At 35.7% G+C, this 20,724-nt stretch overlaps 4 protein-coding genes across 20 annotated transcripts in view; 2 read left to right on the top strand and 2 right to left on the bottom strand.

Moving 5' to 3' along the window:
• LOC128681853 (P protein-like) overlaps positions 1 to 3,207 on the top strand; it is a 34,137-nt gene extending 30,930 nt beyond the window's left edge. For all 15 annotated transcript variants that reach the window (XM_053766101.1, XM_053766099.1, XM_053766106.1 and 12 more), the window contains one exon: positions 389 to 3,207. In XM_053766101.1, the coding sequence (XP_053622076.1) occupies positions 389 to 567 (179 nt within the window). In that variant the 3' untranslated portion in view covers positions 568 to 3,207. The remainder of the gene's footprint in view (positions 1 to 388) is intronic.
• A 254-nt stretch (positions 3,208 to 3,461) lies between these two features.
• LOC128681856 (vacuolar protein sorting-associated protein 37A-like) lies at positions 3,462 to 6,282 on the bottom strand. The gene is made up of 4 exons (XM_053766116.2): positions 6,122 to 6,282; positions 5,546 to 6,028; positions 4,609 to 4,915; positions 3,462 to 4,193 (listed from the first exon to the last, which is right to left on the bottom strand). The coding sequence occupies exons 2-4, from the start codon at positions 6,008 to 6,010 to the stop codon at positions 4,069 to 4,071; spliced, it is 897 nt and encodes a 298-aa protein (XP_053622091.1). The 5' UTR covers positions 6,011 to 6,028; positions 6,122 to 6,282; the 3' UTR covers positions 3,462 to 4,068.
• A 487-nt stretch (positions 6,283 to 6,769) lies between these two features.
• Positions 6,770 to 15,940, bottom strand: LOC128681851 (fatty acyl-CoA reductase wat-like). 3 transcript variants are annotated; one of them, XM_053766092.1, is made up of 14 exons: positions 15,819 to 15,940; positions 14,235 to 14,485; positions 13,515 to 13,645; positions 12,990 to 13,112; positions 11,884 to 12,009; positions 11,415 to 11,560; positions 11,013 to 11,122; positions 10,567 to 10,644; positions 9,889 to 10,012; positions 9,366 to 9,491; positions 8,781 to 8,900; positions 7,770 to 7,899; positions 7,160 to 7,287; positions 6,770 to 6,891 (listed from the first exon to the last, which is right to left on the bottom strand). In XM_053766092.1, the coding sequence occupies exons 2-14, from the start codon at positions 14,371 to 14,373 to the stop codon at positions 6,807 to 6,809; spliced, it is 1,566 nt and encodes a 521-aa protein (XP_053622067.1). In that variant the 5' UTR covers positions 14,374 to 14,485; positions 15,819 to 15,940; the 3' UTR covers positions 6,770 to 6,806. The 3 variants fall into 3 exon arrangements, with proteins under 3 accessions (XP_053622067.1, XP_053622068.1, XP_053622069.1); XM_053766093.1 differs by lacking the exons at positions 14,235 to 14,485; positions 15,819 to 15,940 and adding an exon at positions 13,783 to 13,881 and having other exon boundaries at positions 6,771 to 6,891; XM_053766094.1 differs by lacking the exons at positions 14,235 to 14,485; positions 15,819 to 15,940 and adding an exon at positions 13,725 to 13,801 and having other exon boundaries at positions 6,771 to 6,891.
• A 2,081-nt stretch (positions 15,941 to 18,021) lies between these two features.
• On the top strand, positions 18,022 to 20,048 carry LOC128681850 (uncharacterized). Its single transcript, XM_053766091.2, has one exon. The coding sequence runs from the start codon at positions 18,504 to 18,506 to the stop codon at positions 19,569 to 19,571; it is 1,068 nt and encodes a 355-aa protein (XP_053622066.1). The 5' UTR covers positions 18,022 to 18,503; the 3' UTR covers positions 19,572 to 20,048.
• The last annotated feature ends 676 nt before the right edge of the window (positions 20,049 to 20,724 follow it).

Below are 20,724 nucleotides of genomic sequence, written 5' to 3'. Positions count from 1 at the left end.
AAAATTTTTTAGGTACTTTTGTACTAGACAAGCGAAATTTTCTACTTTGTAGGGCAACCCGTATAGTTGCCTGATGATAAGCAAAAACCTCTCGCTTGTTTGCCTATTATGTAAGGTATGAGAAACTACACAGAAATTGTCAACACAATTTCTTATCTATGGTCCCACCGTTTAACTATTTCGTTGTAAGAAAATGATTGTAAATAAAAATCACTTGATACAATTATCTACCTTCTATTAATTATGAAGATCTTCACATCCCACTTCTGACATCATGTTTGCATGTCTAAAGATATAAAAAAACGATTTGTAATTTTCCAAAAGCTAGTAATTAATACTTGTGTCCTTTCTACCAATCCTTGTTAAACAAATTCCGTAACGAACACAGGTAACGGCACATTAATCGGCGCAAGCGCAAACGTGGTCTGCGCAGGAGTCGCCGAGCAACACGGCTACCGGTTCACCTTCATGCAGTTTTTGAAGATAGGCTTCCCAGTCATGATGGGGAACCTTATAGTCGCTACAGGATATCTGCTGTTTTGTCATTGTGTCTTAAAGTGGCATTGAGGGATGCACAGGAGTAGCACAGGAGTAGGGAATCTGAACAGAGGCTAGGTTCGTACAACTACGTTTTGGTAGGTAAGTACACTACTACAAGCACGCAGCGTATGTGCGCGTGTCTACTAGCCGCCCGTCGCATCCATGTCGCAACTGGATAAAACCGGATTGCGCGCGCTCCGCCAGTAAAAAACAGTCCGCAAAAATCCGCCAAAAATTGACTTTTTTAATTATTTTTAGTGGAATAAAATGTCTTTTATTTAAATCTCCTTAGCCAAACTAAAATAGGTAACAATTTCAGACGCTCATTAGTAAGCTTAGCCTGTGTTCTGATTCTCCACTCCTGTGATAAGAGTGTAAATGTGTGTTTTTTTCTATATGGAGTGTTATTAAAATACCTATACAATGCCTATACACATACGAAGTAGTAAGACACGATACCTTGGGTAGATGCTTTATGGGAAGTTTCGCACACTAGCGCCACCACCACATTTTATCAAGTTCTCTTATTTCTTAACGAAAAATTAAAAAATATTTTGGCTGATTCTGCCATACTTATGGATTTAGTAAGTAGTTACGGAGTACTTACTAATTCCATGAGTTTTCTATAATGCAATGATATTTTTCCTTCCTTCTTCTTCTTTTTCTCATCCTTTTTCTATTTTAGTCAACTGTGACTACAATTGTGTAATGTAAAACTTTCTAATAAAATTTTTCTTTGTCTAGTGTGGCTGAATACGTTGAAATATATTTTTTTTAATTTTTCGTTAAGAAATAAAAAAAATTGATAAAAAAAGATGGTGCCGCAAATGTTAAAAGCGCCTTCTGCACTTCTCGATTTGAACATAAGTAGTTTATTATATTACGAGAGAGATTACCTATAATCTATCGGTTTTACAATTTTACGATGCCACATCCAGTTTGAAATTTACTTTATGGAATAAGTGTTGCTGTGATTCTATTTATTCTGTGGTAGGAGATAAAAATACATAATTAAGTTAAAATAATGTATGTATGTACAAAAAGACAAGACGCATTTATGAAAATGTAAGTATTTAGAAATATAAAAAGAAATATGTAATTTAGAAATATATATCGAAAATTGTGATTGCAAAAAAAGTGTTAAAAATTTAGGTAAATAATACTATGAATGAAAATAAAAGTGTCGACAGAATAAATAAATGTATTTTCCGACAATATGTAGGTACTTAAATTGAGTTTTTGGGATTTTCGTGGCAAGAGTGAATAGGCATTTTATGAACTTGCGTGTAACACCCATGGATTTAATAAGTACTTCGTACGAGTACCTACTAATTCCATGGTAACACCATACAACTCATCATTGCTTACAAACTAATTGTAAAGCCGATTTTTTTTTAAAGTTTCTATGAAAATCGCGTTTCTTTCAAATTCACGAGGGCAAAAGCTAGTTGATTATAAAAGTGTAAATAGGTATTCAATAAATTTGTTATAATTATCCAAAACTATCTTTGGACTCAAATTTCTAGTTTGTATGAAAATGCAAATATTGATTTATTTAACAACATTTTATACTTCTATCATGAATTAACTTAGTGAAAATTATTAGTTTGTACTGAATTTTACAATTTACATACATTTGCGGCACCGGATAACTAATGTTATTCAGTGAATTGAATATATTGCTGAGTGATTACCTATATGTAAATTTTTCTATTATTCATATATAAATTCATTTACCTATTTGCCAATAAAGTTCAGACAGTTGCAAAAAATATGTACCTATGTCTAGATAAAAGAATTTTATATATTTATTTAATATTTTATTTTAAAATAGAAATGTTTAAGAGTATTGTGATAATTCATAGACTGCAATTGCTGCTGGATCATTATACGAATATTAAGTCTATTTAAAAACATAATCTATTATTATAAAAAGGTAAGCGTTTGTGAGATTGCATGTTTGAAGCGGGTAATCTCCGAAACAATTCTTTCAATATTGGAAAGGTACATTATCCAAGACTGGATAGGCTATGTTTTATCTCAAAATTCCCACGGGAGCGAAGCATCATGAAAAACTAATATTTTGAAACAAGTTTTATGAAGTCATCAGCATAAACACAATAATTAGGGTAGCTGTCGAACAAACAGCTTGTTTCGCTAAGATATTTCTCAATCGTGACATCACGTTAGAGTATCTTTTAATATAATTACTTATGGAATGTTCGGACGAGTCTAAAAAAGTGTGTGATATATTTTTGTCATATCTTCGAAAGTACCTATTGTAATTTTTTTTCTCTGGTGTTTCTAATAATCCTATATTATCGCCTTCGAATAGTCGTCAAAATAAAAAATTGTCCTCTACCCAATTATATTTCCTGGATAATTTCCTTATTTTTTTTTAATATAAAGTTTAGTAGAAATATATACATATATATACTATAGGTACATATGAATATGTATACCTTAGAAAAAATAGCCAATGTAGTTTAGCAATTTTTTTAAATAATAAGTATTCAATATCAGTATTTATATAATAAAAAATCTAAGTATTTTAAAAAGACTACAAACATTGTATCTAGTTTCATATAGTCAGGTATAAAAAAAATGTTTTTATGACACAATTTGTTAATTTTGTGATTTATTATTATAAATAGATATTTACCGTTTCTAGTTTGTTTTGATTACGTCTGGTGTGGTTTCGTCCTAGAATATGAATGTGTGAGGAGTAACAAACTGTTACTCAATCACCCTAAATCTATTGAACGAGTTTCGATGAAATTTTGTACACGTGTAGAATGTGATCTGGAATAGCGAATATTCTTTTTTTTTTATTCCAAAATTACTAACGGAGCTAAGCCATACGGCGCAAGTATTTTTTATTAATTTACGATCATAAGTGTAAAAGAAATAAAAACATGTAATCCGATATCCAATTTTATGTATTTCAAATAATTTATTGCACAATATAAATACTTACAAATACTTGATAACAATATTTATTAAAATACTGGAAAACATGGAAATATCGTAACTTTTGTCCCTTCCATCGTGTATGCCGAATATATCCGACGAAAAAAACCGCTGCATGTGCAGTTTTACACAGCCCTATTTGTTATAGGTAATTATTTTTAGTGCTTCGAGCACGACGAAATACGGGTTTGCATTTCACTACACTTCTCACTATCGAGTCGATTCGCAGTGAGACGCAGCGACCCAATCACATCGCGGTGTGGTTGTCGTTGCGTCACAACGGCGCACTGTGATTGGTTAGCTGCGTCTCACTGCGAATCGACTCGATGGTGAGATTTAAATAACCAATTTAAGTCCGCGCTGCCTTTTCCATCGATAATCACACGTGACCGTGACCCGTAATTTTACCCGTAAATTAAACATTATTGAAGAAAATCAATATTGTATTTCACGTTAAAATTAATTTACCTAATCAAATTTAAAAATATGTTGCGTTTTTTGCTGTTGGTGGCAATATGGATTACACCATCAACTTGTGAAAATCAAATCTGTAAACATTTAAGTGGTAGCCCTGTCTAGTTGAGCTAGTTGGTGCGCTAGTCTCTCCTCTCTGGCCCTCCTCGCCTGGCCCATCGCCCGTTTCTCCGCAAACTTTACTATAAAAGTCTCCACTGGCATGTTACCTGAAAGTAAAGTCAGAATCTTCTATATACATAAAACTCTTGCGTTACTAAGTGACTGACGGACAGACAACGCACAACCGAAAGTACTGGGCGTAGAAAGCCGAAATTTGGTGTGTAGGTTCCTAGGACAGTGTAAGGGAGCACTAACCATGAGTTATATGACTGGTGACAGAGATGTATGTGATGATATTATTATAAATTAAAAATAAAAATATTATTTTAAAATATCATTATTACTATTATTATAATGAGGTAAGCATCTGTGAGTTTGTATGTTTGAAGCGGGTAATCTGCGAAACTACCGAACCAATTTAAAAATTTATTTCACCATTCGAAAGGTACATTATCCAAGATTGCTATCTCAAAATTCCCACAGGAGCGAAGCCCCGGGCAACATCTACTATAAAATAATCACCTAACAAAAACTGCTCTGCTATTCCTTCTGCATCTTCATCGGCTTGCATCGCAGCAATCTTAAGACAATCCCGTATTCTGTGCGGATCGTACATCTCAGCCAACTTCTGGTGCTTCCTGTGTAGCTCCTCATAGTTCATCTTCATCTGCACTATGGTTGATATGCGGTCAATGACCTCGGTTTTTAAGTCGTCGAGAGATCTCTGCTTAGCGATGTTGTCTTGAGCGATGCGTTCGATACTGCTCATTAGCTCTTCCGTTTCAAGTTCTAGTTCTACTAATTGCGGACTGTTTTCTAGCAGTTTGTCCTGAAATTTATGATTGTTTAAATTTAAATTATTGTTACAGAGTCGAAAGAACCTTGTGTTTATCATACTCTCATATTATTTTATCTCCATTGAAACACGTAAAACAAAACAATCTAGTGAGTTTTATTTTCAGCCAAAGACTGCATTTTTTTTACAAAAATCTTGATTTATTTTCTGATCTTAGGCACAATAGATTAAAAATTTAAAAAAACCTGGCCTACTTAAAAAACAATCAGTTGTGCACACCAATTTGGTCATGATAATTAGGAAAATGTGGTTTTAATTTATTTATTTTTTTAATCTGTTTTTTGTCGAGGCTTCAGTTGCTTGTTTTAATTTCTTAAAAAAATAAATTAAAATTAAGTAAGTAGGTACCTTTGATATTCTGCCCTAGACGAAAGATTTTTAGCCAAACTGTTGGTGTGTAATGGATTGCTGAACATTATATTGAGCAGTCCATTATCACAGGTGGCTAAATCCATTTATATCTTGTGGACAAGCATTATGAAAGCTAGATATGTTTATAATAGTGATCTCCCATGAGGCTGACTTAGTCACACAAAGTGCACAGAAGCAACATTTAGAACTTGTCAAACATTTAGAAGAAAAAACAAAAATAAAAGAAGGTACCTGTAAGTCCTGATTCTCCAAAATCTCCTGCAACTCATCAACAGTCAGCTCGCTAAGTTCAGGAAACATCAACGACTGAGCACTGACTAAAGATTGTGTGCTAGCATCACTCTTGTCATCTAAACTAGGCAACGACCTCTGGAACTCCCTGATTATAGCCTGGACTACCCGCCCTAAGTCCGAATGCTGCGTATAGTTTATCAAACCCGGAGCACCTACAACTTGAGCATTATTTTCTGATATCCAAGGGTGCTGAATCGCTGGATTCACGAATATAGAAGGCTTCTCGTTTGGGAAATCTGGGCTTAGTATCACTGTTAAGCTCATACTTTTACCGTCAGCAGTAAATTCTACTCTATACTCTGTGTTTTCGTCAATTTCCAAAACATTGTCGTTGAATATTTTCAGTGTATCGATTTGGCGTTTTCTGAGATCCTGCTCATTGTAATATGTGCGTTGTAACATTTTATGGAGTGTTTTGATCTATAATAGGGAATAATATCGCGTTATTACAGCAAATTACGTGTATAGTAATGCTAATAAGTCTTAGTAAGTTTAATCAGTAATTGTACTTACAGGTAGATTTTACTAACCAAGAGAAATTTGTTTACTGATAATTTCATAAATGAAATAACGAATTCTTCCACACAGAAACAATAAGTGAATTTAAAACTAAACTCGTAGCGTAGATCAATAAAACAATGCCCTATGTGTTTTGTTTATTGATTTGATTTGATGACGTTTTGTATCAGTAGTCTTTCTGTCACTTTCACTGTCACAATGTCTTTAATTCATCATAGCACAGAATATAAAATCTTAAAGCCAAGCTAAAATTTTCGAAAGACCGGTAAGAATAGTGTTTAGTAATTTGATAATAAAACTACACTGCATAATGTCATATAATATCAAACTGTCTCATCTGAGCGTTATCTCGGTTATTTCGTGCTTTTCTGTGCCCGAGCCCAGAAGCAATGTGAACGAAATTGATACAAACAAAGAGGATAGGATACACGAACACCAAACTTAAAAATCTCAAAATAATTTTGTAACAATTATTATATTTCTTTTTTTTTTGTGCTCCGCCCAGAAATACCTAAGTATCTAAATCCTGGATCCGTCCTTGGATAATTTTAGCTAGGTACCTACCTATACGTAGGTACTTACTGATGTACAAAGTACTTACTAAATCCATGGTATTATTTTTACAGGGAGGGAAGTAGGTTTATGTAATAAGAAGCAGTTCTGTAAATAAAATTTTATTCTACCATAAATTAAAGCTGGACCATAGAGTAAAGACAAATAGCGTGCATAAAATGATTTTCATTATTTGGTGTAGATAGTACAACCTGTAACAAAAAAAAATTAAGATTTTACATGAAAGAGTAAAAACATTCACACATATTTTCCTCACAAACTTTCTCATTTATAAAATTAGTAGGATTACTAGGACCAACTGCCTCCCAGGGCTTCGCTCCTGTGGTAATTAATACCTATTGGGATAAAAAGTACCCTCTCATGTCGTTCAAGAATGATAGCTTTTTCATTCATCATTTGTTTTTATGTAATGTTTTTACTTGGTACAATAAATTTCACTAAATAAATAAAAGTGTTTACCTTCTCCGCTTGATCTTGGCCTGGCACAGCATGTCATCTGTCTCGTTGCACAAATACCTCCGAATCCCCACCAAATAGGAGTCCAGATACTCATCCCAATTCAGATCTTGCATGTTGAATGGAAATATCTGTAAAATGACGTCCAGTTTTACTATATCTCGTGAGAATTTGAAGATGTGTCCACAGTTCACAGAATCACTCTTCGTCGAAAGCACCTTTTCACCCATTTCCCCGAGACCTCTTTTTAACTTACGACGTGACCCGTTAAATCTAACCTGTACCTTTGCAGAACCTAAGTAAACAGCTCTAGTATGTTTTTGAGATCATCCTCAGATAAAACATCTGAGCCTCTAATCTCTCTTCACACCGGTTCTTAGCTAATTTGTATCCGAGAAAGCCCCTCCGACGAAAGGCTGACAGTTGTCGTGCTTACTAAAATAATTAAATTCTGATGCCAAAATGTATGTAAGTACGTATCTAATTTTGGTGGATTTGATGTAGCAACACTGGCTTGTTCAGTTTTTAAGTAGTTCGATTGGTAGGTATTTATTTGTTTTTTTTTTTAAGAAGTACTTATCAAAAACATAAAAGGTAGATGGTAAGTACTTACCTCCTTGTCACCGTCACTTGTGAAGCTCCATAATTCTTGTGTGTTTTTATTGCAGAATGTTATTTGATGTGTGAGAAAGTACACTACCACTGCACACATTTTGTGCACTTTCTTATATATTTTCAGTATTCTGAAATGAGAAATAGGATGTAGGTACAACTTGTTTATTTCATTTACTTACTACTTGTTTACTTGACAACCTCGGTGGCGCAGTGGTAAGGTTCTTGCCACTGAACCGAGAGGTCCCGGGTTCGATCCCCGGTCGGGTCATGATGGTAAAACGATCTTTTTCTGATTGGCCCGGGTCTTGGATGTTTATCTATATATGTATTTATTATAAAATATAGTATCGTTGAGTTAGTATCCCATAATACAAGTCTCGAACTTACTTTGAGGCTAGCTCAATCTGTGTGATTTGTCCCAATATTTATTTATTTATTTAAAAAGAAAATCAAAAGTTTGGGACATAAATCGGAGGTAAGGTGGCTCGTGAACAAAGCGAAAAGGCACCAATAAAAAAAATACTACTTATTTAAAATTTAGTGACGCAAGTTGCAGGACAAGAGACAGAGATATACGTAAAAGAGAATAAAAAGTAGATACCTATTAAAAATAAATATTATAAACACTCATACCTGAAAAATACTTGATAAATCTATAGGTACTATTATTATAAAGAGGTAAGCGTTTGTGAGTTTGTATGTTTGAGGCGGCTAATCTACAAAATTACCGAACCGATTTCTATGATTCTTTCACCATTAGAACATTATCCAAGATTATATCTCAAAATTCCCACGGAAGCGAAGCCTCGGGCAACATCTAGTACATAATACATTGATATCCAAAAATATTTAATTGACATCTGGCGGGCCAGTGTACAAACAAAAAGCGACAAAGAAAAATATAAACCCCGAGAAATTAGAGGAGGGAAGAAGAAGTAGAAACAATAAATGTGAACAAAGTATGTCTCTTCTCCACTTGTGTGAATAAACAAATAAATATTCCACTCACTTCGGTTTTTTTCCCGCACATAACATCAATACATCTAAAAAGGCAGCAGGAGCCACGTGAAGGAAGAAATCGTAGATGTTGTACAGTAAGGCGTACTTTGTCAATGTGAACGTGGGGTACCTGGAAAGACGTAGGTAATGTAATAGCCAATTATTAAGGGAAAATTCAATAGGAATTCTTCATCCATCGCTATTAATATGGAAGTCGGAAATCAATATATATATATATATATAACCCTTGCGGTGCTTAGTGATTGACTGACTGAAAGGCAAAACACAGCCGAAACTACTGGTCGTAGAAAGCTGAAATTTGGTGTATAGGTTCCTAGGACAGTGTAGAGGAGCACCACAGACCATGTATGGTCTGTGGGGAGCACTTCCACAGGATACGAATTTTTACTCACATACGAAGTTGTGGGCAAAAGCTAGTTGATTGTAACTTCAATAAGTGGATGTTATATCATCATGAATAAAACATACGAAATGTGTGGATTGCGAAACCACATGTTTTTATTGTCACTCTCATCAGAGCATTTTCTAATTTGGTACACCTTAGCCACATAGTGCGTATTTGCCCGCCACTCACCAGACGGCATTCAACATAGGATATTGCTCAAATGAGTCGATACTCTTGATGATGTACTGGCCCCAGGTGATCCTGTTGTCAGGAGAGCTCACGTAGTTGAAGATTGGAGGATCCGGCGGGGGAGGTCTGAAAAAAGAGAAAGAGAAGAGGATATAGAACATTACAAATGGTAGGGAGAAGAATACAAAAGTGTTCCAAATAACATAACAAGATAGAGCCACGGAAAACGTTGATTCGAAAACTTACGTGATGGTGTAAACAAGATCTACCTAAATACCTAGGTAAATTAAATGGAAATTGATGACAAAGGACCTCTGCAGCATTGAGTTATCATTCCGCGCCTGACCGGTTCCTAGGTAGGTATTGTCCCTAGTCAGGTCGGGAGGGATGGAAAATGATCATTAATTTTTTCACAAGTACCTAATTTGTTATTTTTATATTTCTCTTCAAGGTCCAAGGGTTAATAGAGGAGCTCGACCAGAATTCGAAATAATAATGAGAGATTTAAACGGGCTGTAGATACCTCATTTTATATGTAGCATGGACCCTTTCAGCCGCTACTACCAAGCAGTTGACCAAACTATCCACAGGCACCAGGTCCGCTGAAACCTCTGGATTGCAGTGCAGAACTCGAAGAACTCCAGTACCTGGAAAATATTAATTGAAACTGCTTAGAAGACCTCCTTAGAAGTCTAGAAGTCTTTACAGGCACTTTTGCATGTCAAATTTTAAAGTATAATTTCTCGAAAAGCTAAATGGGACAACAACATTGTAGGGACGTTACATGGTAAGAAATTCATTGGAAAAGTAGAAGGTGAAAGAAGAGACATATGTGCAGTGCGTTCGGTAGAAATAAGGTAGCAGATAGGTTTATAGGAACATCAGACAGGGAGATGTGGAAGAGGCTGACATTCTGTGCACACCACATAAAGTGGGATAAGGGTAGGTGGATGTTGATTTAGAGTCTGATGACCTCTGTGGTATAGTGGTCACCACACCCATCCACCGTTAGAGGTTCTGGTTCGACCCCAAGCGCGAGAAAATAATGGTATTGTTTTCACAGATGTTTGTCAACACTGTCTGGGGTTGTTGTGTACAGAAACGAGCACTCGCGGACTGAATCATTTCTCGTACCCTAACAAGATTTGGATCTGAAAACTAGTTTAAATAATCATATGCAGATGATGAAACAGATACGAACCAAATCCTATAGTTACTCCTGTCGGGCCGTAAGTGTTGTCCAGCCAACTGCTAATAGGTTCTTTGTATGTGGAAACAACTGAAAAATAAAACACATTGTTACCATCTTCTATTAAAATCCAAATGTCTCTCTTTCTCTCTCGCTCATTTGAGTATGTTTCTGTTTGCAAACCCGGCTATGACACCCGAAGCTCAATGTGAGCTTGCTACCCTCTTTGGAAATGTCATTGTAATCACGACTTAGACGCTTTGATGATTATGCGTGTCAATAATCTGAAAACTAAGGAGCCGAAGACAGTGCGAAGTGGAGAAGGAAAAAAAAAGAGAGAGAGAGAGAGCTTCATATGACATCTACAGGAAGATATGAAGTGAATAGATTCGACGTACTACGAGTAATATCTTATTCTGCTGTCTACTTAGTGAAAAAATATATAAAACCAAACTCACCAATAGCAGGTCTAAAGATAGCAATAGGAATCCCAGAAGCATTTGCTCTTAACTCTTTCTCTGCGAGGGCTTTTGTAAATGTGTAAGTGTTGGGCCAACCTTTTAAGATCCTACAATAATTAAAATCATATGAAAATAATATTGTAAATTTAGAAAAGAGATTGGATCTAAAACTGATCCTTGAGGCACACCATTTTCAAAAACAACTAAACTCATATCGAATTTCGTTTCAATGCTATAAATTCCAAATTAATCAACAATATTTAATGCCTCTAATTCTATTAATTTAGATTTATTGTACTTGATAACCTACTTGATAAAATGATTATGTTGTTACGATCAAATGCATTAGTAAAATCTAGTTATTTATACTTATGTTTATATAGTACGAAATCAACTGACCCAGGCAGTAAGTCCTCAATTTCTTGAAGAGATAACTTGTCTATTATCTCAAACAATTTTTGACAGTCATCATCGAAAGTATAGAACTTTTCTTCTACATGTGAAAGATGACAGTTGGAGAACGCTGTCGATACGTGCATCAGGACCTAAAATTAGTATAAGTTAAGGCAATGGTTATAATCGATATGTTTTTTTGACATATTTCTTCTGGCTTTATTGCGATATACAGGAATATAATTTTTAGAGTGTAGTTAAGAGTGGTTTTGACATTCTGTGTAACTTTTTGTAAGGGGACCTTGGAATTTGATAATACAGTGCAATGATAAAGTCAGATGATTAAAGATTATTCTCAACCGTTCTTTTTATTACAATACATTCTTTAAAAGATTTTTTCGATTAGGCTTCGGTAAAGTAATAATTTTGATAAACGACATGATAGGTAAGTCTAATAAACTAATTCCTCGCTTACATCTAGGTTCTTCATCTCCCTGGCTAGCTTAAGTAGATTTAGTGGACCCCTGACATTAATATTGATTGCTTTTCGTAGATGCTCGTCAAATTTAACTGTCGCCGCTCCGTGGAAGATTATGTTAATCTGAAAAGTAAAACAAGTACATCATAATTCAAACATCCAAACTTCAATTCGAAGATGGCACCCCATGATGATCATAATTTTGAACAATTAGAGTAAGTACCATCACGTTTGCTTACTAAATTATCTCATTAAAGATAGTATAGTCTTTCTGTCCTTAATTCGGTAGCGCTATTCACTAAATCTCCTAGCTCTCATCCTGATAGTCTCATTACTGTGATTTTTATATCAGGACGACACCTAGGTGGTTTAGTAGATGTACTCCCTTATGCAGTGGAAGATCACGTTTTTATCTACGTACGAAGTAGACAAAGCCAAGAGTTGCGAAAGGTTTACGTCTAACTGTTTTGAAGTCTTATTGATGAAATTGAGATTAAATAGTTAATAAATGCTATTAAAATTAATGCTAGCCTATCCTCTTTGAGAAGACGCCTCTCCCAGGAGACATAGAACATTCTGTGTTTTTTCTTTCCCTTGTAGATCATCACGGAAGACAACCAATTTTTCAAATACTATTACTCCTTCGCAAATAACTCCTAATCTGATGAGGCGTTCTGGTAAATCATATTTACCTACTACCTAGGTAGATAGACTGTCGTGCGTGTGTACGTTGAGATTAGACATTAAAATTATCATGTCAGTGTTTAGGTGAGAAAAGCGACTTCCTTCTATAACACTAATAAATAAATAAATATATTTATTAGGTGAAATCACACAAATTGAGGTAGCCCTAAAGTAAGTTCGAGACTTGTGTTATGGGATACTGACTCAACGATACTATATTTTGTAACAAATCAGATCAGGCCAATCAGAAAAACATCATTTTCCATCATGACCTGACCGGGGGAGCATTTTACCACTGCGCCACCGAGGTCGTCAAATGTGACGGTCAGGAGAAAACTTCCTCACCATCACACTAGTGCAATAAAGCAGTGCCACGCCCGGACAGAAAGTAGATACTGCTTTGGCTAAGTCAAACTTACCTTTCCAATCAACATCTGTCTATCAGTCACGGCCAGCCCCAACCCAGGTTGCTCGAAGTCTGCTGACACGACCATCACTTTGTGACGGAATTTCGGTTGTTGCTCTTTGAGACGATCAAATATCTGAAAGTAGAACGATGAATAATGATTCTTATTGTGTTGTTGGTAACGTTGTTATAAGAACGGAGAAAACTTCTTGTACACGTATATCTATCTGTTATTTTTAATTCGAATACATGAGAATCTGTGTTTTTCCTTCTTTCGCGTCATCACGCATTGGACTGAGGTGATTTTGGTGACATAACTTTAGCACAACTTTAACTTTTAGTACATACTTATAAGTACTACTTAATACCTTAATTACCTACATATTATAAAAAAAAATGAATCCCCCTGTCACGGCTGTTTGACGACGAAAATTATCGGACAGATATTTGTACGGTTTTCGCCAATAGATAGTGTGATTTCTGAAGATTTAAGGTACTTTATTACAGCTTTACCCCAGCGAAACCTAATGAGACTCACAGGTTCTTGGAAGACTTGGTCAATCCTTTCAAATACATCCTTCCCTTTCTTCTGTCGCACCAGAAGGTACAGTTTCTCAACACCAGGACAGCTACGAAGAAGTTTCTCTATCAGGATTTTTCCTACGAAACCTTAAAATGAAATAATTATTTAATTTAGAAAAATCGTGTCTTTATAACACCATTTACAGAAAATAGAATAGGTACATACATGATTTGTGGCATCTAATAAGATTACAAGTATTATAGACGTGTACCTATATCCTTACCGAATAAATATGTGTACCAACGCGTCTATGAACCGAAAGCACGCATATGAACAACTTCAAAGTAACAGGCCAGCGCCATTAGTCACAAGGTCAAAATGTTTAGTGAAAATGACACATCCGTTCATTCCGTTGTTCCGCGTGACGCGATTGCACATCACTATTGGACCGCTAAGTACCTACAATCTACTAAATAGCTGCTTTCGCCTCACACAAAGACGGAACTGAAATACTAGCCACTCTATTCATTGGATCGCTCTATTGGTCATAGGTAGGATTACACCAAATGATCAAATATCCAAATTTCACCTGATTTAGTTCAGTGGATTCGCAGGAATTTATTTGGCTGTGATAGACGGACGGACAGGCAGACGCACGACTGATCCTATAAGGGTTCCGTTCTTTTAAATATTTTTTTTTGTACGGAATCTTAAAATTGTAGAAAAAGTCCTTACCAGTAGCTCCAGTGATCATAATATGTTTTGCGTCATAAAACTTCTGCACTCTGGTTAATTGAGTTTGGTTCAAGAGTGCATGAACTGCTGTCCCTTTGGGCGACTCCATAATGGTAACATTTTCCGTATTGAGTGTCATTTTTCTCAACACGTTGACAACACTTTCGAAAAACAAATCGATGATCGGAATTTCAGACCAAAGAGAGTTGGCATTGATTAATGGCACAATGTTGTTATCAGAGATTTATATGCTGTAAAAATAAATTATTAAATATATTATCAGAAAAGTAGATACCTTTTCAATCAATAAAAAGAATAGTAAACTCTATGCCGGCGAAGTCGCTAGCAAAACAACCTAATGCCGGCTCCACACTCTCGTTCACTAATAAATACCCCCTATATTTTATTTTTCTTTAATACTTATCTCCTATATACAAACATAGGCTACTTACAGTTTTATTATACTTAGGTATAAACATATAGATTTGCAAAATCTTCCTCTGAATAAAAGCCTATGACGCAAAACTTTGGTGCTAACAGGTTAATCATACAATTGTCCATAGTTTTAAAGCCCATGTTTGACTTCTATCAAGCATAAGTTTTATTTACAATTGACACTTAGGTGTTATATAATGATTAGACCATCTAAGCAGTTTACCTACAATCAATAAGGAAAATTGATTACCTAGTTATTTTGCCGAAAATCCCAACTAATATTATAATTATGCGATAGTACGTTTGTTTATTCGTCTATTATCTCTTCACGCGTTATCTACTCAACCAATCTTCTTGAAACTTCTCATATATATAATTAGGAGTATGAAGAAGGAAATAGGGTAACTTTCATCCCGGAAAAAACTATTGTTCCCGTGGGATTTGCGAGAAACCTGTATTCTATTATAGGTGGCGCTAAATGCTAATGAAATAAACTTTGCATTAAAAAAACTAGATGGCGCTGATTGTATTTTAAATACGCTATGGATATTTTATCTCAACTAAGTATCCCAATCCCATTTTGAAACAAAGTAAATACTGTTGCCGACGGCATTTAAGCGAGCGAAGCCGCGGGTAAACAGCTAGTATTGTAATAGTCTGTAGCAATAATTATAATTAGGACATCATAAATTGAAAATTTGATATAGGTAAGACCCATAAATTTATTATCAAATGACGTTTTTGGAGAAAAGGCTGCGGTGAAGTTTGTGCGCTTTGGCAGTCGACGGTAGACTTAGCTTAAGTAAATTTTTGACGTCAATAAGTGATGTATATCATCCTAAATTGAATAAAGAATTTTAACTTTATTTGATTTTTATTTTTATACAGTATATAGTATAGTAGATACAGTATCACGCCTTGATCCCGTACGGGGAAGACAGAACCGACAGCCGCGAAACTCGAAAGCCATGTTTAACTAGATAAAAAATATACCGTCCTAATAAAAAGGGACCTTATGGCGGCTGGCATTTAGGTCTATATTGCCGTTGTTCGAATACAAAACAACGGCAATAATGGCGTTAATGCCGAGCGCCATAAGGTCCCATTTGATTTGGACGGCCACATATATACTTATAAGTAAGTACTTACCCGAAATTCTTACTTAGCACTGGTCTAAAAAATAGCCGTGTTAGCGGTATTTATCGGAATTACAACGTGTTAAAAACTATTATTATCTTGATAGTTATCTAAGCAAAGCTATGAATGGACTGAAGTATATTTACAACAAATTCAATTTTTATACTTACAACCATCTGCTTTGAGAATGGAGGCTTTTTAGGGTTCCTTACAATTGTGAAACGGAACCCTCATTATAGATACATCTGTCAAATTAATACACGGTGATGTATGTATCAAGTTGGTAATTGATCTACAAGAGGTCTATAAATCAATTTGGGGCAGAAATAATTTTTTTCTAAGCATATATGTTTGTAACGCGATAACTTTCGAACCGTTAGTCTGATTTTGATGAAATTTAAAAGGTATGTATGATCTGACAATAGGATTTTCAAGCTGGGTCATCAGAATCGGTTAAGTCGTTTTTGAAATATTCACAATTTTGTAAAAAAAATAAGGTGTTCGCGAAGTCTTAAATTCGCAGCGTTATATTAAAAAATAGTTACTTTTTATGCACACTAAGTACGATAGCGTATTAGTTTCGGAAATATCGCTATGCAAAATCAATCTAAATTTTCGACCATCGACTTTCGTCAAAAACGACTGTGTTGACTGTGGTTTCCAGTTAATAGGGAAAGAGTTAATTCTGCTTGCTAGTACATCAACAACGATAGGAATTATAAACAAGTACGTAACACTGCGCGCGAGTTCAACTCGCACTTGACCGGTTATTTCTGACAGTGCGTTAGGACCCCTAATTAACACATTAACCAGCGAAAGACGTCTATGGCAATGACTTCATTAGACATAAATATAAGGTGAATTAGTGACGACCCTGGTTCAGAGTTTATTTTGACCAACTTCATCTATTTTTAAATCACGCGTAAAGTTTCCGTGATTATATATGTGGCATATCTCAAAATTAACGCGGGCGAAGCCGCGAATAAAAGCTAGTTCTTTATATAAATAAAAATAATATAAATAACATAATTTTATTCCGATAATCTAAATAGATCTATACTACGTTGGTAACAATAATAAATAATAATAATAATAAATTAACTATTAACAATTAACTATGAACAATTTAGGTTTATTTACTTAATAGTTAATTGTTAATAGTTAATAAATTAACTATTAACAATTAACTATGAACAATTTAGGTTTATTTACTTTAATTTTGAGGTTTTGTTTAGAAGACCATAAAATTTGTCGTCTACTAAGACGCAAAAATTAAAAAGTTAAGAATATTGTCTTTGCTAACTAAAGTTGCCGCCATCGACGCTCCGCCCTGGAGTGCATGTTGTGGAATTGTAATTTTTAATTGTAATCTTCTATATATATAAAACTCTTGCGTTACTGAGTGACTGACTGACAGACAACGCACAGCCGAAACTACTGGGCGTAGAAATCTGAAATTTGGTGTGTAGATTCCCAGGACAGTGTAGGGGAGCACTAAGAAGAGATTTCCTGAAATTCCCACGGGATTACGGATTTTTACTTACATACGAAGTTGTTGGTAAAAGCTAGTACAAAATATAGTATTGAAGTCTAATTGTAGGTATATTTTATTAGCAACAGCCTACCAGCCTTCAGGAGAAGTCCACGTTTCGAGTTGATTCGAAGTGAGACGCAGCAAACCAATCGCTTTGCGGTATGGTTGTCGTTGCGTCACAGGGGCGCTTGTTAGCTCTGCGTCTCACTGCGAATCAACGGAATCATGAGATGTTAATCTCAAAGTCGCACACATATATTTTTGCTACTGCCCCAGTTTATTTAAAAAGGAAGCGACTTGTTTTAGTAATTATAAGTACCTATTTACCTATGTGACCGCATAAATCGCTCGACATTAACGCCATTATATATATATATATATATATATATATATAGACCTAAGCGCCAGCCGCCATAAGGTCCCTTTTGATTAGGACTTCCACATATTACTAATAGTAAAAGTGAATCACTTTGTCTTCAAATTGCCCGGAAAAGAAAAAGTAGGAAAATGAACCCTGGGCTCTTTACAGCTGTAGAAACAACCGGGAAAACACTCAGACAGATAGCAAAATAATTCTTTCTCATACAATTTCCATTTCATTTATTAATAAAATTGTGCAAAAAATTTAAGTTTCGTTAATTTCAAAATACATTTTACCGATAATTAATAATTTTGGAGTACCGACGCGATCGAGTTACCGTCAATACGTTAAGTTTTTTACTCCGCCAAATTAAATCAATAAGCAGTCAAAAAGTATTCCTACTGGTGCAAATTCTATATCAAAATTATCCTGGATAAAAGTTCTTCCGAATGGTGTTTATGTGACTAGTGTACAGTTAAGAACCACTCTTTAATTTGTCGTAACAACAATCTAAATCAGTGCAAATCTGCTGTGTAATTGTGATCATTACTTCGCTACGAGTGCCAGTTATTAGTCATCAGACCTAGACTCCGCCCAACTCTGTGCGCTTTGACAGTCCGCCCAACAACGAAAGCAAAGTTTCGCCGCCTACGCCATCGCCGCTGTGGCTCTGCGGTCCGTATACACGACTTTCGTGTGAAAGACACTGGTTCGAATCCACGGCCACCTAGCAAATTTTTATTTTTTTTTATTTTTTTATATATATATTTGCTTCTGCGGGCATATTCTTTTTCGTCTCATAATGCCAGATAACTATGAAACCTGTGCTGGATGCCAATCTTTAATTACTGATAGAGAGTATCTAATCTGCTTCTCGTGTAAAAGGGCGTACGATTTAATCTGCGCTAATGTCTCGCAGCAACGATTTTATAGCACTCTGACCGGAGAGCATCGGCAAGCCTGGAGATGTGTGTGTTGTATCAGCAAAATGCCGAAGTCGGACAATACCAACACTCCCGTTCGTGGTGTGTCTGATGGAGTTAATATCAATAGGGGTGCGGCAGCGTGCAATCTCACCCAACACCTGGATGACAGCAGTGCGCTGAATGATACCGTGGAGATGACTGACATGCAATCCTTCATGCTAGAGGCACGACAGTGGCGGGAGGAAATGAAGGCTGCGCGAGTACAGTTGGAAATTTTTAACACAGTGGTTGCTAGGCTTACTGAAAGGCTTGAAGAGAGTGACCGAAAACAAGACCAATTGCAAAAGCGAGTCGACATCCTGGAGAATCAAGTAGCAGAGTTAAGTACAAACAAGGACATATCACTGCAAGTGACAATTGAGAACTTGAAGGCGGAACTGAATGATCGTGACCAGGATTTATTGGGAAATGACTTAGAAATAACAAATATCCCCGAAGAAAAGGGTGAAAACTTGGTACACTTAGTTAGCTCCATTGCGGACAAGCTTGCTGTAGATTTAACGGAGCAAAACATAGTATCTGTGTCGCGGGTTGGTCGATCCTTCGAGGGCGATGGCGCAGCGCAGCGGCCGCGCCCCATTGTTGTCCGCGTTTCGCGGCGGGCGGTGCGAGACCAACTGCTACACTCAGCGCGCGTGCGCCGTGGCGCTACTACGGAGGGCACAGGCCTCCCGATGCCGCATCGCCGTTTTTATATTAATGAAAGGTTAACTAAAACCAATCGTCAACTGTTCAGGCGGGCAAGAGATCTGGGCAAATCTCACAATTGGCGATATGTCTGGACAAAAGACGGAAAAATATTTGTAAGGCAGCATACGGGCTCCGACTCACCGCGTCATCGCATTCGCTGTGAACAGGATCTAACAAAAATTTTTGGGGCATAATACTGTTGGTTCTTGTCTGGTCAAAAGTGCATAACAGTAAATGTATATTGTACCCTTCTTACATAAGTAGAAATTTTAATGTACAATACAGGTGTCTACTTTATTACCGCTTTAGTGCAGATATACAGATATGTCAGTTAAAGTATTTTTTAAAGTATTTTTTATTTCATTTTAATACTGTTTTATTGTTGTTCAATTTTTGCTTGTATTATGCACGTTCGTATTTGGTTCTCTTGTTTAAATATATGTTAATTATAGTGCATGTTAAATATTTTTGGAATAGTCTTTTCTCAGACTTTCATATAGCTTTAAGGTATCATCACATTGAGTATGCATTTAATGCTTCCAAATCTTATAACAATCATTTATGCACGGTGCTCATCATAAATACTAAATTTCAATTTATTTTACATGAATCGTTTTATAATTCGTACTATTGCATTATTAAATATAATAATTTTGTATTTCTCCGTTACCATGCTTATTTAATTAAATTACTAATGTTTATTAATCAAAAAATATTTTCCATAATAATATCGCTGGTAGTGTTAATTCCAGTTAACATTGTCAATAATTATTTTAAATATGATTATCAATTTTATGCTTTTATTCCAGTCTTATGTACCTATTTTTATTTTGTTTGGTGTCATGTCTATATTGTTTTTTATTTACTAAGCGAAGAACGTCGGCGCATTTTCACATATTTGTTGATAACTATGATCAAGTGCTACCCTTATACTAAATTTATTTATTTCATATCTTTAATAATGTTTTACTTTTATGGTTAATAAAACCAAGTATTTCAAATTGGGGCTATTTAATGCGGGTTCACTAAATACCGGTCACGGCGACTTCCTTGTCGCATTGGACCGTCACAGCGCTGACATCGTAGCGATCAACGAGACTTGGCTTAACGACCAGCAGCTTGAGCGTGCGCCCGCTGTGCCAGGCTATAGGTTTCACGCTGTCGCACGCCCAACGCATATGCAGCGGTTGCGCGGAGGAGGGCTCGGATTCTACATTAAAAAAGACATTCACGTAAGATATCTGCCACGCCCAAATGACCACATTGAACAGCTATGGCTCTCTACTAAAGTGAGTGGGCTCAAGTTAGTAGTTGGTACGGCCTATAGGCCTCAATGGGTACACGAGG

The sequence above is a fragment of the Plodia interpunctella genome, chromosome 28, assembly GCF_027563975.2.
Source record: "Plodia interpunctella isolate USDA-ARS_2022_Savannah chromosome 28, ilPloInte3.2, whole genome shotgun sequence".
Taxonomy (NCBI): Eukaryota; Metazoa; Arthropoda; class Insecta; order Lepidoptera; family Pyralidae; genus Plodia; species Plodia interpunctella.
This window is presented reverse-complemented; position numbering and strand designations above follow the sequence as displayed.

What these genes read in the sequence shown, in the direction of transcription:
- LOC128681850 (XM_053766091.2), top strand. Translation starts at nt 18,504, where the DNA reads ATGCCAGATAACTATGAAACCTGTGCTGGATGCCAATCTTTAATTACT.
- LOC128681856 (XM_053766116.2), bottom strand. Translation starts at nt 6,010, where the DNA reads ATGTTACAACGCACATATTACAATGAGCAGGATCTCAGAAAACGCCAA. An exon ending in TGGAGAATCAGGACTTACAG is followed by an intron (nt 4,916 to 5,545) that starts GTACCTTCTTTT and finishes CATAAATTTCAG; the next exon opens with GACAAACTGCTAGAAAACAG. An exon ending in AGCAGAGCAGTTTTTGTTAG is followed by an intron (nt 4,194 to 4,608) that starts GTGATTATTTTA and finishes CTTTACTTTCAG; the next exon opens with GTAACATGCCAGTGGAGACT.
- LOC128681851 (XM_053766092.1), bottom strand. Translation starts at nt 14,373, where the DNA reads ATGACACTCAATACGGAAAATGTTACCATTATGGAGTCGCCCAAAGGG. An exon ending in AGGAGTAACTATAGGATTTG is followed by an intron (nt 10,013 to 10,566) that starts GTTCGTATCTGT and finishes AATATTTTCCAG; the next exon opens with GTACTGGAGTTCTTCGAGTT. An exon ending in CCTATGTTGAATGCCGTCTG is followed by an intron (nt 8,901 to 9,365) that starts GTGAGTGGCGGG and finishes ACGTCTTTCCAG; the next exon opens with GTACCCCACGTTCACATTGA.